Here is an 18,036-nt window from a genome sequence, read left to right as displayed (position 1 = left end):
GCAACCCACCCAAGTCCTAGAACGGCAGCATGCACACATGCATCTCCTAAGCTAAACTCCCTAGAATTTCCAACCACATCAACTACGGTCACTAAGGGCGTTCCAACTGAGGAAAAAGCGCATTGAGGCCACACAAGTGGGGAAAGGGCGCTATATAAATAACCAAATACAATACAATACACCTGGTCCCCTCTAGTTCATGCAATCTGAATGTCTTGTTAATCCTTTACTTGTGGGCGTTGTTACTCCCATGCCACTGCACATTTGTTGCATTGAGTTTGCATCGAACGTGCAGCTTCAAGCTTTGAGGCCGCTCGAGCCGCCAGGGGAAGAGCCACGGACTCCTTGAGGGGGGCTGCGGTTCCCCTAGGCCGGAACCCTGGTGCTTAGAGGCCAGAGCACTGCGCATTAGTCTTTACTCTCTCACGCACCTTTACCGAGTCAGAGCTTTCTTCTCGAACCGCGCACCCCCCTCTAATTTCTGAATAAACACAACTGAGCAGCCCAAACCCACACAACAACGTGTTAGTTTCAGTGGGCCCTCAGCGTACAGCTCACCGCGTTAACAGGATGTCCTGAGGTCGGAGAGTGACAATTCACATAGAAACTCTGAAAAACAGCACAGCCGTGTCGCGAGTGGGGCGAGGCAACTGTCCATTACTTTGCAGAGACAACCCGGGTGTGGGATGTGTAGTTTACGACTGCGTTGTGCATGCATACTCAAGCTCACGCTAGACGCTCGGGTGCCTCTTGGCACTTAAAAAAAAGAGAATTGAATATTTTCCAACTTAATGCAATTAAATTGTTGACCTCGGATGACCTTTTCACTGATGCTAGTTTCTTATTTTTAACCTTAGACCTGCACGATACTCACACATCCCCGCAGAAGTCCACTGAATTGGCTCACTTGGATTGGAACCACCAAGCTGCACATTACCGACAGCTTGCTAGTGGAGTGGAGGCACAATAACCCGCGAGGCTTTTTTAACGGGATTGGTACGTTTCACCTACAGTTTACGTACAGTTCTCTTCAACAAGCACATGAACCCCATGAGCTGTCTCACTGGGATCTGAAATTGTGGCTAACAGGTCACACACACAGATCTCAGTGAAAACGTTATTGTGGCCCAGCTATCAAGCAGGGATTGGTTTGTTTGACTCGCAGGTTACACAGAGATGTAGGCAGCAAGCGCATCCGCCCACTGTACTAACGTTGCAATGCATTCGGACTTGGTGGTGACGTTATGACGACAGTGTGGAGCACTCAGCGCGCCTCGGTTTGTGGCATAGCTTAACTTGCAGGCATGGCGGGACGTGGACTTATCACATAAGGGCACAAGTCTGCCAGCAGCGCATCTGATTGGCCAACCCCCTTTGCAAGCTAGTGTATAAAGAGCAGTGGAGCCGGAACGTGTGGAAGAGAGGTGTGGAGAATGGCTGGAGCGATGGCTGCTCTCCTCATTTTACCGCTGGTGCTCCGCATGGAAACAGGTAACAAGAGACATTTTAGGGGAGCAGCTTGGCTCCGCCCTGTTAGCTCCTTTCATCCCACCCCCACCCCACCGCTACTCTGCTCCTGTCGGATGCTTCCCTTCTCTCTCCCGATTTCCCCCCCTTCTCCTCTCTCCCTCGACTTCCATGTTTCACTGTCCCCCCTCCTCTTTTTCTTTCTCTCTCTCTCTCTCTCTCTCTCTCTCTCTCTCTCTGTAATTTTCCATTTAGGCTGAGGAAAATTAAAGCTCTAATCACAATGTATTTGCTGAACATGTGTCTGACTCTTTCTTATGTCACGTGTGTACTTTTCAAGTCATTGCAATTAAATCCATTATTATTTAAGCTTTTGAACCGCGAACCTTAACAAATAAGGTTGGGGGTTCAAAAGCTTAAGTAATAGTTCGTTTTTTTTAATAAGTCTGTGCATTATATATTGGATATGATTATTAACTGTATGGAATAATGAGGAAGCCATGTGTTAGTCCGCCTATGTAAAACAATGTATATTTGTTAAGTATTGGGCGTGCAAAAGCTTAAATAAAATGCATTTTATTGCAATGCCTAGAAAAGTACAGAATTGACATAAGAAACTAATCTAAGAGAAACGTGTTTAACAAAATATAATGCGGTTATGGCTTTAATTGTCATCATCCGGAATGGAGAAATACTGAGAAAAAAGAAGAGACTATAAATATATATATTTTTTTCACTGAAAAAACCTTAGTTAAGGTGCAGTTAAGTTATGCAGATTTAACGCAACAAAACCCTTGAAATTCAGAGGATGTGGGAAGCCATGACCAGCGCATTCTCATTGATGTCTCCTATAATGCCCCCATAATGCCATTTTGTATGTCACTGTGAATATGTATGTGCTGATGGGCTTTGCAACGCAAGCGCGCCGAGTTAAGCTGGTCATGATACCCACATCCACTGATTTTCAAGGGTTTTGTTGTGTTAAATCTGCATAACTTAACTGCACCTTAACTAAGGTTTTTTTTCACTGAATTTCAAGGGTTGTGTTATATCCTCGTTTTTTTACGGCCTACTAGGCATGGCCTACAGCCATGACCAGTGGCCACGGCCTTCAGCCGTGTCCACCTTATATTTTAAAACACTATCGGGCCACCAACCATGGCCAAAGAGAGTGTTCACTGTATATGTTCACCCACCATGTTTCTTTTGGCCCACTAGGTGGCCCGTGGTCACTGTACATGTCTTTTGGGCCCACTAGCCATGAGGGAGGACTGTTGTTATTTAGTATTTGCAGTAGTCAGGAACCCGGCTTTTACGCAATGTCTAGTAGAGGTGGAGGAGCCTCAAATAACAAAAACGTACTTGTTAGTATAAAATTATATACATTTTATTACTATGTCATTACACAACATCACAAACCTAAAAACACTAAAACATCACATCTGAAATATCATTGTATTCTAAAAAAGACTGAAAGGGGTAGCATGACTCAAAAAATACCTTAACCCACACCACTCTTCTAACCCAGATCCCTCCGGGTAATGGACAGGGTCCAGACTCCATCCGTGAATTCAGCCCTTTCTTGTATGGCATTTGAGCTCACTGGCCAGGGCCTTATTGCACCCCTTGACATGTTGCCCCAAAAGGTTACCCCACACTTCACTTCATCTCACAAAACTTTGGTTATTTCAGCAATGAACCACAAATAACCCTGAACATTTAAAAAATATGCACGGTCATTTTACATGTGGCGCACTTTCAAAAATAGCCTTGAATATGAAAAAATAACCAGAGATATGGAAAATAACCTTGAATATGAAAAAAATAACCTTGAATTGGTGAAAACGTTTGAGCTCTGAACTTGGTTCCCAGCCCCCCGAAACCCCCAATTTCACATGGTGTCCTCTTTCTCCCTCCCCAACTCTAGCCTGATGACATTTCATCCTTTTTACTTTTTTCAACTTTTCATTTTCGGATACTCTCAAATATTACCTGGAATGTTTGCGACTATCTCTTGCATCAGAAAAAAAAGATTTCAGCTTTTACATTTCTGAAAAGCCTCTCTGCTGAAAAACATCATGGGAGATATCTCTTTAATTTTGGGAGAAGGGGGCATCCCTTTCTCCGTCAAATATTTTTGAAAGTAATGGACGTCATAACCCCAGACCCTCCCCTCGGAAATCGAGTCAATGCTTTGTGTCCAAGTTGTTTTGTACATGGTCCAAATCCATCCAGTGGCTTTCACTCTGCTTTCTGGCAAAAATGTGCCTTTTTTGTCTGTGAGAAAATGAACGGGTACTAGGCCGAACGTGTGTTTTTTTGTTTTCTCAATAATTCTTTTATTTTTTATAATTAACAGATTTTTTACTACACAATGTAAGCCAGATCCATCATAAGAGTCAAAGGTTATTAGCAATGTGTAGATTTGATTTCTCTTGCTACTCAGTATGCAGTGACTGCCGCACTATTATAACACACTGGACCGAAATCCTCCCGATTTGACCACTTAAAGTTTGTGATCCTGGGCACATTTTTAATCTCACTGCCTTGCCAAAATTGGGAGATCCTGAAAGTAATCCATATTGCATCTTTTTTATCTCCCAAAAATATGCTCTTATAGAGCTGCTACATGTCCAATTATAGTGACCATTTATATATTGCACACAACATTGTTATTTGGCTCTTGGATTCTTTTAACTAACTACGGTGCGATAGAGTAGCAAAGTCTGATGGCCCACCTTGTAATGGTATTTTTTGTGATGTCCTGCAAAACCATTTCGTAACGTTGGCCGCTTTAAAAGCCTGCCTTTTTAGGCTAGTGAGGAACTCTGCCTGGTGTAGCGTTGATTTTGTTGTAGTGCCTGATACGGTCACCGTGCCTGCAAGGTGGTGCCTGGACATATTGAGTTTAATATGTTTGATATTCTTCAATGTGGCCATATGGCACTGGCCTTTTGAAGCCCTAATACAGGAAGGACTGTGGACACTGCAACATCCCTGTGAAATAAGCTTTTTGCCCATTTAAGCAGTTACTAAGAGGAGTTATTTCCATAGGGAGTGGGATGCTGGGGCTGGGAATGGACCTATAGCAGGAAGCACCTAGGAGCAGCACTCTCCCTGGAGAAGGGGCTGTGCACTGCCCAGAGACTCCTTAGTAAATGGGGACATCTTAGGGTGAGACCATCTGGGGGTGCGTTGGGAGGGGAGTGGGTGCTGAGCAGGGGAACATACGCCGGGCGCATATCTAAATGGTGCTTGGGGTCCCCTTTCCTACAGCTGGGAAAACTTGCATGTATATGTCAAGAACAGAAAGGCATTGATCTGGTGTAGTTTAAGGAAAAAGGGCAGTGGAAAACGGTAAATAGCTTTTTTTGGGCACATCTGCTGCAGGTTTATATCCCTATAGCAGACACCTGATCACACAATCAATAATACATTATAAGGAATGGGAAGAATGAACTCATTGCAAGGTAGATGAAGGTCTTCCACTGGAGGAGGCAGCTGTTTGGCGCATAGATGATACTGGGCAATCTGCTGCCTAATGGGCACTGCAATGGGTGGTTTGCCTGGTTGTATCATTTTCCCTCCTAGCGTATTCCCTGTCTGACCCACACCAAAAGGTTAAAACCAAGGTGAAACATGTTGGTGGTGGTTGAGCACTTTTGGTAGAGGTCTGTGGTCGGCCTGCAAATGCAGATTTAAAGTGACGTCAGGGCATCTTTAGTGAAATCTAGGTGTTGTCAGTTGCATCTGAAAGTTCTGAGTTTCATTTGTGCGTCTTCGGTAAAATCTTGGCTTTGCTCATATCCTGGTGTCAATAGTTATGTCTGGGGATTGCTGCTGCATCTGGACTTTGTCCGCTATATCTCTGGGCCCTGCCCGTTTTATCTGGGAGTCCTTAGCAGCAGCTTCAGCTGTGTCTGGTTGTTGCCTCTTGAATCCGGGATTGGCCGTGAGATCTGGCCTTCATTAGTAGCCAATGCGAATCGTACTTAACGTGTAGTGTTATTTGCATCTGGATGTAATCAGCTGTGTCTAAACCCTGACATTTCATTGTTTTACTTTCATGTAAAAAAGTCACCATCAGCCCCTATGCTGCATATTAACGAGCACATGATTCACCTCTGGGCATCCAATGTTGCATTATGTGTCATCATTTGGGAAGACTTCGCAGCCCATCGTTTGTACCAAATGTTGGATGTCAAGCACACTGCCACCTGCTTACTAATTGCTTGCTTACAGGTGCAATGTCACCTAACTTCTCAGCGGATTTGACAAACCATTCCAAACCCCTGACACAACCAACACTGCTTACTGATGTTAGCCACACACAAAACATCACGACCCCATGGGAAGCGAGCCCTCATAGTCGATCGCTTTATTGCCAAGGCAGGTCCTGGGCTGCCTCTTAATGTTGCATTTGCTCTGTCTTTATGTCTGCCAAATCAGACTAGTCTCTACTGGAAACTCGGATAGGTGCCACCTTTCACTATAGAGCGGCATACAGTGCAATGATCCACAGCAGTGGCCATCACGTGTGCCTTCATTATCACGTCTATCTCTTCAGAGTCACTTTAGTCAGGGCAACTTAAGTTATGTTTGGTAACGTGGTGTGTCTTTGGGTGTTGTTGGTTACAGGTGGACACCGTAGGTCACATTGAAGCATATTCCTATATATATTTGACATCTTGAGTTCTGCAGGATATGATGGTGTGTGCAACTGTCTTTGATTATATTGGGAGTTGTTAGTACTTTCTGCTTCCCTTCCTTCCGGTCACTGTCAGTTAGACGTGGGCATTGTCTTGTATATCTGTGCAATGTCTGTTCTAAGTGTTAGTCATTCCTTAGTGTTGTCCTTTAAATCTGGGTATCTTTGGGCACAAGGGTCTCTTATAAAACCAGTGGTCGAAGTGTACGAAAAGAAGTAGTGGAACTATGTTCCCTACTGGCCTGCACCGCTCCCCACAAATACCATCACCACGCCCCCTCCCATGAACAATACAAACCCCAAAACACATGTGCCTGTTGTTTAAGGGAACATCCAAGGCATTGCACTGAAAGTGCAAGCTTCAACTTATTCCTACACTTTTATTTGAAAATTAAACCATTCCGGAACGGTTTCTTTTTAAAATAGAAGTAGAGGAACGGTAAAACGTAATTAAAAGAAGTAGAGGAGCACTGCTCCCGACCGCTCCCACCCACTTCGACCACTGTATAAAACATGTGTGGTCGTGATCACCCAGAACTCATTGACTATATCCGGGGTCATCTAAAATATATAGACATGTGTATGCATTCCTAGTGTAATTATCTGTCATTGGTATCTGCATTTATGTAGGGGTTTTTCAGTTGTACCTGGGAGCCACTAGTTCTATCATGATGCTTCACTACATCTGCACGCCATCATTCAAGTATGGGGATTCTCGGTTACATAACACAAATGTCATTCTGTTCTCCAGTTAAATAATCAAGATACACAATCTAAGTTTAAAATGTTCAATCATCTAAAATAAAACTTTCACACAATTACATAAAAGTACATGATCCATAGTATGTAAAAACCAGAAAACCATACATTTGGATTCTATAAAACTAAAAGAGAGTGTCCTTGCTCTACTACTGCCTGCAAATCTTAAAATTCGTACCAGAAACTTTGACAGAGCCAAGGGGATGGATGTATGAGTGCCCATTATAAGCGTGATCCAGAAACTGATGAGCAGAATCTCTGACGTTCAGTTCACATAGGGACCCAGAAATTGAAGCCTGAGTTTTCTAAGGTTAGGGTATTCCAATACAACAAGGTGTAAGGACTCCAACGACTCATTCTTACAAAGTCTACAAGTTCTTAACTCTTTTGGAATCCCAATTTCGGTCCAATCACCTCGAGTGTTGGTAAACACTTTAACCTAAATTTTAGAAACCAACTCCATAATGTTTTTGAGGGACATTTAGAAATGTAGGATCTGAGATCAACTGTTACGGTGTAGAAGAGACCACTGTTTCTGTACAATTTTAATCTTTGCAAGTCATTCAGATCTGAAGTCCTGTCTCATCTTTTGATTTTCAGTTTAACAGCTAACTGTGAATCCAGACTTGAAATGTCAGCAAGCTCCATAAACTTCAATCACTGTTTGTAAAATGTAGACAAGAATCCATTGGATCCATTCTCAAACATTTGACAAAGTTATACTAGGGCATTTTCAGTGCTATCTGAACAATATCAGTTACGTCCTGATGTCGTGAGTCATATTTGGACATCTCTGGTCACATCCAAGAGCTGTCAGTCAAAGCCAGGTGTTAAATCCTGTTTGTCTCTTATATCTGGGTGTCATGAGTTACATTTGGGGATTGTTTTTAAAAACTGGAGACTGGATTATTTTTGCAATACTTTTTAATAGCTCTTAAGAATGTCCTTGCATAAATAGTACGGGAAAGACAGACACATGTATGGTAGAGCAGAGGAACATTGTCAGAAATATGCTTCAGTGGGATTACTAAAGGACCAACACATAAAGGATAACACAATATTTGGGTAAGCTTAGGACTCCAACAGGGAAGAGTGGTATTAAATGTGCCCTTGGAGAGGTTGTACACCCATGAGTCACAGGCTCCAGAAATTCATTTTAATCATGTATTTTGGTGTAATGTGTTACCATTTTCTAAGTAGCTTTAGGATAAGAATATGTAAATATTGAGTGGCAGATTGTTTGTAATACATATGTCATCATCATCAAATAAGTTTATTCTGAATAAAAATAACCATAAACCCCATTACAACATACAAGAGAGAAAAAACATGATATATATACACAATCAATACAAAGTACAATCAATTTGTTTAAGACATCAGCATCAATTTGATCAATGAGAGAAGAAAACAGGTTAAAAACAGGGTTAAAAAAGAAACATGTTATCAAACAAATCACAGTGAAAAGGTTGGATCCACTGTGCTTGACTTTATAAATACTTAATCAGTTTGCAGAGAAGAGGAGTTTGTTCCGCCCATACCAAGCTTTTCTCAAGCATTCCGCAGAGCCCCAGGCCACAGGTATGGTGGCAGCTGACGGCAGGTACAGCAAAGCAGGTAATTACATATGTAAATTATACAATTAATACCCTTGCTAACTGTATGAAATAAAAGTACTTTGTATCAGGGAAAGCCATTTGTTAGTCTGCCTATGCATGAATCATTAGGGGACTAATAATGCTGTAAGACTACAAGACACAAGACAAGTAAGAACCATCAGTATTTTGCACTAGTATTGAATAGGTTAGCTGGTCGGTATTATTTGTATTTGTATTTATTACATTTATAGAGCCCTTTACACCAAAGGCTTATATTAAAGGCTTATCACCAGTTACCTTCATTAAGGACATAGATAGTGAATATTTGAAACACTTGTTTTCATTCTATATCGGTCTCAAAGTCAATAAAGGCTCTTGGAAGTAGATACCTGATGGTGAAGAAAGGTAAATATTTGAAATCTGTTTAAGAAAGTTGGAAAGAATATCCATAACTTTGTCAGACCCGTGAAAATCAACCAATCAATCAAGATACCATGATTTGCCTGTTCAGTAGAACTAATGATCAGTTTGTACGAGATATATTTCAGGTAATGTTAGATGGGATGCATGTAATATCATTGCTGGTGGCAAGAGAGACCTGATCCAAGGCTGCTGATATACAGTGCTACAAAGTCATACCAGTGACGGCAGTGATCCGTTTCTGTTTCTTATAGTAATGCCAATGTATAGTACTAAGGATATCAGTTGTACTTGTTTGGGCGTTGTGTTTTATAATCATGTTATTGGAGATGTTATATGTGGCATCCTGTGTGATGTCATTAGTTGTACATCCTGGGGGGGCTGATGGGACTGAAGGTCCTATTGGCACCAAAAAGCTGGCAGATGCCTCTGGCCTAGGAGTAGCAACATGTACTGCACCCGTGAGTCACCAATGTAGCTTTGCGCGGGCTATTGGCCAATGTTGAGACTCCAATGCCTATTCTGTAGGGCACTGCGGTTCACTGCTACTGCACATGCTGGTCCTCTGAACATATGTTAATTCATCTACTGCAAGCTCTGCTAGAGTCAGCATACATTAGGACCGGGTAGATGGGTCACGAGTTAAGCTCTTGAATCTCACAAGGCAGTGATCCCGCACTATCAGGCTTGTATCCCAAAGTAGGGCAGATTTAGCCTTTTATCTGTCCGAGTACCATTTAATGGGGTAATAATAACATTTGCTATTACAGTGCTTAGAAGCTGGAGGAATCGCCCGTGAGGCGCTAAATTAGAACATGATTTATTATTATTACCTTCAAAGAAGCATTTGTTTGAGTTTGTTTCCTTGGTCCTTTTCTACTTTAGTAGTTGCACAAAAAAGCAATAGTGAATTACCATAAATCACAGATTAACTTTCCTTACGCATGCAACTCATAGGAAAAGTTAACATGAATGATGGGGCATTAAAAGCACAAGCTTTTTAGATTTAAAAGCATAATCGCCACCTGCAAATCTTCCCATTTCCACCACCAGCTACTGATATTAACACTTTCTTCAAAATGGGGGCATAAGGGGCGTGTGAAATGGGAGATACTCTGGGACCCACATTACCACCACCACCCCCAAAAAACACGAGCACCTCTCTCCCACCTCTCCCTTGTTCCCTACTTAACCCAACAGACCTCTCCCGAAAGAAAGAAGGAACGGGCATACCTGAACCACACACAAGGCAACAGCTGACATGGCATGCGTTGCATCTTGGGCAAATTCTGGCTTTACCATTTTCATGCTGGGACTTGCAGTTCCATAGCTCCAATAGGAAAAACACAACTAAATATCCCAGCAAGCAAAGGGAAAATCTAGGAATGACTCAAGGTGTCAGGAATGGCATGGGCTCACTTGGCAGCTAGCGAGATAGCATATCCCCACCTGCACCGTAACTTGATCATCTTAACGTAAGACACCGCAGTTTGTTCACCTTCCAAACCCATTATTGCCAATCACGCATTTCATTTTGCAGCATTGATTGCACTATGAACAGGTCCTGAAATAAATTGTCAATGAACGATGCCCCAAAGCAAGTCAATGTATTCCTCATGGAAAACATCCTGACAGAAGTCAGTGTAGGAGATCTTGCACTGGCTGCCTGTGTGGGACTTGCTCTCTTTGTGGGGTGGAGGTTGCACAGCTGCTGCCTGTTTGGGATCTCTTCTCTTTGTGGGATGGAGGTTGCATGACTGCTGTTTGTGATGGACCTGTTCTGTGTGAGGACAGCTTGCACAGCTACAGCCTGTGTGGGGCCTGCTCTACTTGTAGGGTGGAGCTTGCACAGCGGCGGCCTGTGAGGGATCTGTTCTCTTTGTGGGGTGGAGATTGCATGGCTACTGTCAGTGATGGACATGTTCTGTGTGAGGAGAGCTTGCACAGCTACAGAGTGTGTGTTCTGCTCTCTTTGTAGGTGGAGTTTGCACGGCTACTGTCTGTGATGGACCTGTTCTGTGGGAGGGGATCTTGCACATCTATGGCCTGTGTGTGGTTCTGCTCTCTTTGTGGGTGGAGATCGCATGGCTACTGTCAGTGATGGACATGTTCTGTGTGAGGAGAGTTTGTACAGCTACAGCCTGTGTGGGGCCTGCTCTATTTATAGGGTGGAGTTTGCACAGCTACTCTCAGAACCTGTACTGTGGGAGGAGATCTTGCACAGCTACAGACTGTGTGTTCTGCTCTCTTTGTAGGTGGAGTTTGCACGGCTACTGCCAGTGATGGACCTGTACTGTGGGAGGGGATCTTGCACAGCTACAGACTGTGTGTTCTGCTCTCTTTGTAGGTGGAGTTTGCACGGCTACTGTCTGTGATGGACCTGTTCTGTGGGAGGGGATCTTGCACATCTATGGCCTGTGTGTGGTTCTGCTCTCTTTGTGGGTGGAGATCGCATGGCTACTGTCAGTGATGGATATGTTCTGTGTGAGGAGAGCTAGCACAGCTACAGACTGTGTGGGGCCTGCTCTATTTATAGGGTGGAGTTTGCACAGCTACTGTCAGAACCTGTACTGTGGGAGGAGATCTTGCACAGCTACAGACTGTGTGTTCTGCTCTCTTTGTAGGTGGAGTTTGCACGGCTACTGTCAGTGATGGACCTGTACTGTGGGAGGGGATCTTGCACCTCTATGGCCTGTGTGTGGTTCTGCTATCTTTGTAGGTGGAGTTTGCACGGCTACTGTCAGTGATGTGGGAGGAGATCTTGCACAGCTATGGCCTGTGCAGGCTCTGCTCTCTTTGTAGGTGGAGTTTGCACAGCTACTGTCAGTGATGTGGGAGGAGATCTTGCACAGCTATGGCCTGTGCATGCTCTGCTCTCTTTGTATGGTGGAGCTTGCACTACTGCTGCCTGTGTGAGGCCTGTTCTCTTGGCGGGGTGGAGTTTGCACGGCTTCTGTCTAAAATGGGGCCTGCTCTGTCCGTGGGGTGGAGTATTCAGGTGCTTTGTTCTGTGGAAGGGAAGCTTGTACTACAGGTGCATGTGCTGAATCTGTTCTGTGGGAGGGAGGCTTTCACCACTACTGTCTGTGATGGACCTGTTCTGTGGGAGGACTGCTTGCTATTAATATAAACACAGTGCAGTGACTGCAAGGTAGGTCAACAAGTTGTAACACAAAACAGTACCAGCAGAGCCCAGGTTCGAATCCCCTGTAGGGCAGTTTTCAAAAATCAAAGTATCTTTTGGCTGCAAGCTTCAGTGGTCTGAGTGACAAAAAGTAAGGGAACAATCCACGATTTCCTGCAAAAGTAGAAGACCATGGTACCCGTGAGTTGCTGCACACTTAGACCTCTGCTGCTGCCTAAGCTTTACAAATTCCGTGGGAGTTTAGTTTCCCCAGCCAATGGTGTGCAAGTCAGAAATCAGTGAATCGAGCTGTTAGACAGCCTGCAGTTTCAGACTGTCGGTATGGCAGCAGCTATACATGCACACTCTGCTCAACTGTTTAATCCTCCAGCTGCTGTCTTCTCTCCAGCAATCAAAGGTGAGTGGCCAACAAGTGGTAGGTACAGAGTACTAAGCATGCACCCGCTATGGCAGATCTCTCTGTTGGCAGCAGAAAGTTTCTCGCCCCTGCAGCCATTTGTACTCTGAGCACTCTGAGATTGAATACAGAAAACAATTAAACCTTTCCCTACTGAACCCTAGTAACGCTGCCTTTCACCCGGTTGAAAATGCTAAAATGAGCACCGCTGAAGCGAGTGATGGTATTGGTAGATCGTAATTGATCGATGACTACTGATTCCGCCTTCCTCTTTGTGTTTTTGCACAGCGAGGGCCAATGTGCAGCAGCCACTCCCGGAGAGACCTGATCCCTGCCTGCGGGGGCCAGACTATTGGTGCGGAAGCGAGGAGACCGCCTTGCTCTGCATGAAGGGAGACTACTGTGCAACGCTCTGGGGTAACGCCCCTGCAGAGGTAAGTGGTCCCTGGTGCAAAGACTAGAGCTGAGAGGCCGACTGCCACGATGCAGGGCAGAGCCTCCGAAAGATGACAGGACTGGGGCAACGTCAGATATATGCCACTTCATCTTAGGGGTGGGTGTTCTGATCCACCAAATAACAAAATCCAACCGGGTTTTCCGAACGATCCAAGCATATAAGGTACTAACATTAATCATCTGTATGCGTAGTGATCCTCAAAAAAGGATCGATAAATCAAGTGATCCCCATTGCGACGTTTTCGAGATTTGCTCAAATCTAAGTGGCACTGGAAAATGAGCCAAGCCCATCGAGGGGGGTGAAGGGGCTGGGTTCCTGCAGGCTCGTTAGACCACGCCCCCTTGCTTAGCTCAATGGGCTACAGGCACCCCTGCCAGGCATCGTTTTGTAAAGATCAGCACTGGGGGAGAGGGTGCTGATCTGCATTTATTTGCTAAAGGCTTGTCTGGCAGGGGGCATCGCCATTTCAGCCTTAATGGTGGCGCTGCCCATCGCCAGGTATCATACCGGGGCAGTGGCCCATTAAGGCTGAAAAGGTGAGGCCACTGGAAGTCGAGGCCTTTTTTTCTAAAGTTTGAAACTCGCTCAAATGAGCGGGAGCTTCAGGTTTTAGAAAAAAAAGGTCTCTGCTTCCAGCGGCCTCACCTTTCTTCCATAATGGTGGAGCCGACCCACGGGCATCTGTTTCTTGAAGGGATGCCTCACAGGTGCAGTGCCACCATTATGGATTAAAGGCATTTTCTTCTGAAGCTCTCGTACATGAGCAAGAGCTTCAGGCTTTAGAAAAAAAGCCTTGCCCTGTAGCGGCCTGGGCTGCCTGGTGAGATTAGTGAGCCCCAGCAGGGCCCCACCTTAGAACAAGATTTCTGAACCTGCTGGCGCTCAGCCCCAGCTAGCACTGGCCCAATTAAAGCCCTGGCAATAGCTTGACGTGCTTCTCAAAATGTAAATTGCTTGTCTAAATAAACAAACCTGCCCACATAGAGGAACGCCACCTTGCCCTACCACTGCACCCTCCTCCTCACCTTCCTCTTTGAATTGCCTTTTTCAGGGATCCCATCCTGAACCCCCCATTCCATGCCCAACTCCTCAACCACCCCCTTTTCCGTCTACCTTTCAATGTCGATGCCTTACCCCCTGACCTGCCTTCTTCCTCTCACTGTTTCCTTTGTTAATGGTTTTTGCCTGGATCCGTGAACTTCGCCACATCTCACCCACCTTCATCATCACCCTCGTACCCCCGAACGTGGCAACCTTGCATGGTGACCAACTGATCATAGCAGGCAGTTTAATTTTGCCGATCACCATCTGATGCCCATCAGGTGGGTTTCTATAAGTACACACAGTACCAACTGATTAAATGTACATGTTTACCATACATACATGTTATGGATAGCCTGAAATACTGATTCGATTTTCTATGTGCTTGGTTGACATGCCCTGGTCTACTGAATTTAACCCTGCCTTAGAAATCTGTCGGAGATGCCAGTGTTGCGGAATAGATACACCAAATACACTGTCCAAGCTCTACGAGTTATACAGAGATGCAGGTCTGTTGGTACAGCTCCTGATTTCCCCCTGAGGCCAGTCCGCTTCCGGTGCCCAGTTGGGGTTTTGTAATTATAGGAAGGTCCCCCTCATCCTTGGGATTGCAGAAAGATCTCCCCCTCACTTTTTTTTTTTATAAGGTTCTAGATTTTGCATGTCCTGGGTAATGCTTGGGCTTTGTTTTCTTATTCCTTGGCTGCCCAAGTGTACCAGAAGCAGAACTGGCATGCTTGGCATACTTCGAGATGTAGGAAGCCAGGTTTCCCGAAGAATTTCAAGACTTATGGTTACAAACCTCTGGACATCATAGTTCCCTGCGGACAGACCCTTTCTGCCTGTTATCTGGAGCAGCTCAGTGGGTAGAAATGCATTTGAGATTAACAGGATCTGGAGCAGATCATTTTCATTTGTGAGCAAGGATGCTGCCTCTTTCGAGCTGACTCCTGCCCCCCTTATGCTATGTTATGATATTAAGCATTTATACTGAGCCCTTCACAACCCTAGTGGTTTTATGGCGCCTGACTTTAGCAAAGAAGTGGCGCATTGCGACCCCGCCAGCGTGTCTCCAGACCTTGGTCTGTGGTCTTATTTAAAAAAGAAAAAATGAGGCCTGATAGACTTGTGTCACATATGCTTGGTATTAGGGCTCGTTTTCATTACTGGGGATATTCCAGCATTTTAACAAACCCAGGAAGGGGTGCCTTGAGATCCCAGAGAGGGTCTCAACGCACCCCTCAAGGCTAAAAGCCAATCCGGGGAGCCGACAGGCAAAGCCGGCCCCCTGCCTAAGGCCCACGCTTAAGGCCCTTGTGCTCTCTGTCTGGCTTGTCCGACCGTGGCTGGAGTGCCGTGCCGCCTACCCCTTCATCCTTCCTGCTCTCCCTGCCTTTCTCTGAACCACCTGCTTGATGGTGCTACAAGCCCTGCATCAATGGTCGCTCGCCACATCAGATTCTTGACCTCAAAGTAAGCTACGGTCCAGCAGGCAGATAAGTTGGGAGGCGCAGAAGAAGGTGGAAGAAGACGGGATATCTTGGTGGGCGTGGGAGTCGCAAATGGGAGAGGTTCCCAGTTGCCGTCCCTCAATCAAGATGGCGGCACCCTGGAAGTGACTCGTGTGGCTGGAGAAACACAGAAAGTATACTGTGTAATTATCCACATTTCCAGCCATATGATTGGCTGAGCGCCCTTCTCCCTTTGTGAATGAGCAGTCACTGAAAGACAGAGTGAAGAAGGCTGGTGATACATTAACTCTGAATATTCGAGTGCTAAACCACCTGATCCTCTTTGAGAAAAGCATTACAAATATATAATCTTTAATACATACATGTTTACTTCATGGGTAACAGTTTCAAGTTAGAAGTACTAGCCAGCTATAAAAAGTCACTCAGCCCCTGGAATTATCACTCATCATTGGCTAGTGGGGAGTGAACATTTTTAGGCTTGTTTTACTTCACCGTTTTCATAGAACCAGTCGCAAGAGGTAGCCAGACAGGGGACGATGTCCTTGGAAGTATTTGAATGCAAAAAGGTCAAATGTAATTAGGGATCAGTGATGCATAGGGGGGCGGCCACTGTGAAGATGGTGAGCACAGGTGGGAGGAGAGTGTGGGTCGAGGTTTTAAAGACAAAGGGTTGAAAAGATAACTTTGTTTAGGAGGAAAAGGAGTAGCGAGGGAAGCCCAGGAGGAGACAGGATGAGCAGTCCAGTCTGCTTAAAACTAGAATAGTGATAAGAGTTTTCACCAAGTGGTCGGTGGGGAGGGGAAGATCTTCCTTGTGCTCTTTTGCTTCAGTCTTGCAGATGTGGTGGAGGAGTAATGAAGTGGTGAATTATGTGTTCGCTATCTAAGGACCCAGATGTAATGAGCCTTCATGGCAGGTGTAAGGAGGTTAGGGAAAAGGATAGGGGGAGGGATTGATTGGTGGGGTTTTAGAAACAGGGAGGTAAATAATTTGGTTTTGAAGGAGTTCAGCATGTGGCAACAACGTGCCATCAAGTGGGAATGCGTGTGGAATATTCAGGAGTGAGGGAAAGAAAACCTGTGTGTCTTCAGCAAAAAGGTGGGAGGAGGAACCAAATGAGGGGATGAATTTACTAAGAGATGTAAAGGGTAATGAACATAAGGTCAAGCACCTCACCTTGTGGTATCCCACTGGAATAACGGTAGCTTTGCTGCTGTGCCTATTAATGAGATAGAGAGGGAACAGTGGGTGAGAGAGTTTGTATGCCCCCCATAACCCATAAGAATATTGGTCAGATCCAGTCTCCTTGATCATCACTGGACTTCACTGCAGAGCATGAATCATCCAGACAGACACCCTGGTGCCCTCTCCCTTTCAAGCAGGACTAGTTGCTACCCTTTTACCTCAAGACCGATGAAGCGACTTGCCTGCCACATGGTCTACCAAACTGCTGGAGTTTGAAGTTATTGACTAGCTCTGCCTCTTGCAAGTCTGGAGCCATCTGCTGCCTTCAATAAACACCTGCACCAATAAACAGGTCATCTACCAAACGTGAAGAACTGAAGCGAACAAGATGGGTGCACTGTATACACCCACAATTCTAAGATATTGAGTCATTTTGTTTTGGATCGAGCCCTTGCTTTTGGCCTGCCCTTCAGAAAGCGAGAGCACGCAACCTGCATGCATTTCACCTCATCACAGCAACCCTGATTAACCCATTATGCCCATTTACTACATACATATAATTCTTAAATCATTGACCAAGGTTATAAATAAAAACAGAGGATCTGATTCATGGAATTATTTGCGTGTAAAGTGAGGATTTGCGTGCCATTCTGAACATACATCCCTGTTTGACGAATGGGGATTAGCGGGCAGAATGGCATGCAAATCCCCGTTTTACACGCAAATAATTCCAAGAATCAGGGCCTTACTGGCTATTGGTTGGCTTCAGTATTTAACTTCGGTGCTCTGCTATAATAGGCATACCTGTCAATTAGTTTAAATCAAAATGAGGGTGATATTCACCTCTCTACTGGACCATAAATTGATGGGTCAGAGAGTTTTCCCATTTTGGACCTTTGCTATATTTAAAAACACATTTGAGCAAGCAACATTAATCAATGTTAACCTTATAGCAAAGTTGTAGGTTCTCCCCATGCAATGTTTGGAAAATCTAGGGCCAAATGTTGATCTTTAAAATATATTCATCCAATTATCATTGATACATTTACCGGATCATGGGACCTCATTAAAGTGTAAATTTAGCAGTCTCTCTTCAAAGGAATATTTCTGAAAAGTAGGATCAAATTGGCCATTTTTTTAGTTCCTTTCAGCAGTAACATTGGTCGGTGACTGGTTTTAAAAATCAATACCCGGAGGATTTTGGGGTTCTCCCACAAGACATATTAGGACAATGTAATGTGAAATATTTCATTATAAAGCATAGTTGACCTGTAATATTTTTTCAGAACCAAACTACCCCAACCACCCACCCCAACCAACTGACACCCGACTGCATACCAGACTTAACACCCCCCTTCCCCAAATCTCAAGGGAGAAATTAGACAG

At 44.7% G+C, this 18,036-nt stretch overlaps 1 protein-coding gene across 2 annotated transcripts in view; it reads left to right on the top strand.

Annotated features, from left to right (window-relative positions):
- Positions 1 to 1,301: 1,301 nt before the first annotated feature.
- LOC138492068 (prosaposin-like) overlaps positions 1,302 to 18,036 on the top strand; it is a 72,727-nt gene continuing 55,992 nt past the window's right edge. The window contains exons 1-2 of one of the 2 annotated variants that reach the window (XM_069619029.1): positions 1,302 to 1,491; positions 12,783 to 12,928. In XM_069619029.1, the coding sequence (XP_069475130.1) occupies positions 1,434 to 1,491; positions 12,783 to 12,928 (204 nt within the window). In that variant the 5' untranslated portion in view covers positions 1,302 to 1,433. The remainder of the gene's footprint in view (positions 1,492 to 12,782; positions 12,929 to 18,036) is intronic. The other variant, XM_069619030.1, reaches the window with a different exon arrangement.

The sequence above is a fragment of the Ambystoma mexicanum genome, chromosome 10 (genome assembly GCF_040938575.1).
Source record: "Ambystoma mexicanum isolate Mex_15411 chromosome 10, UKY_AmexF1_1, whole genome shotgun sequence".
Lineage (NCBI taxonomy): Eukaryota > Metazoa > Chordata > Amphibia > Caudata > Ambystomatidae > Ambystoma > Ambystoma mexicanum.
This window is presented reverse-complemented; position numbering and strand designations above follow the sequence as displayed.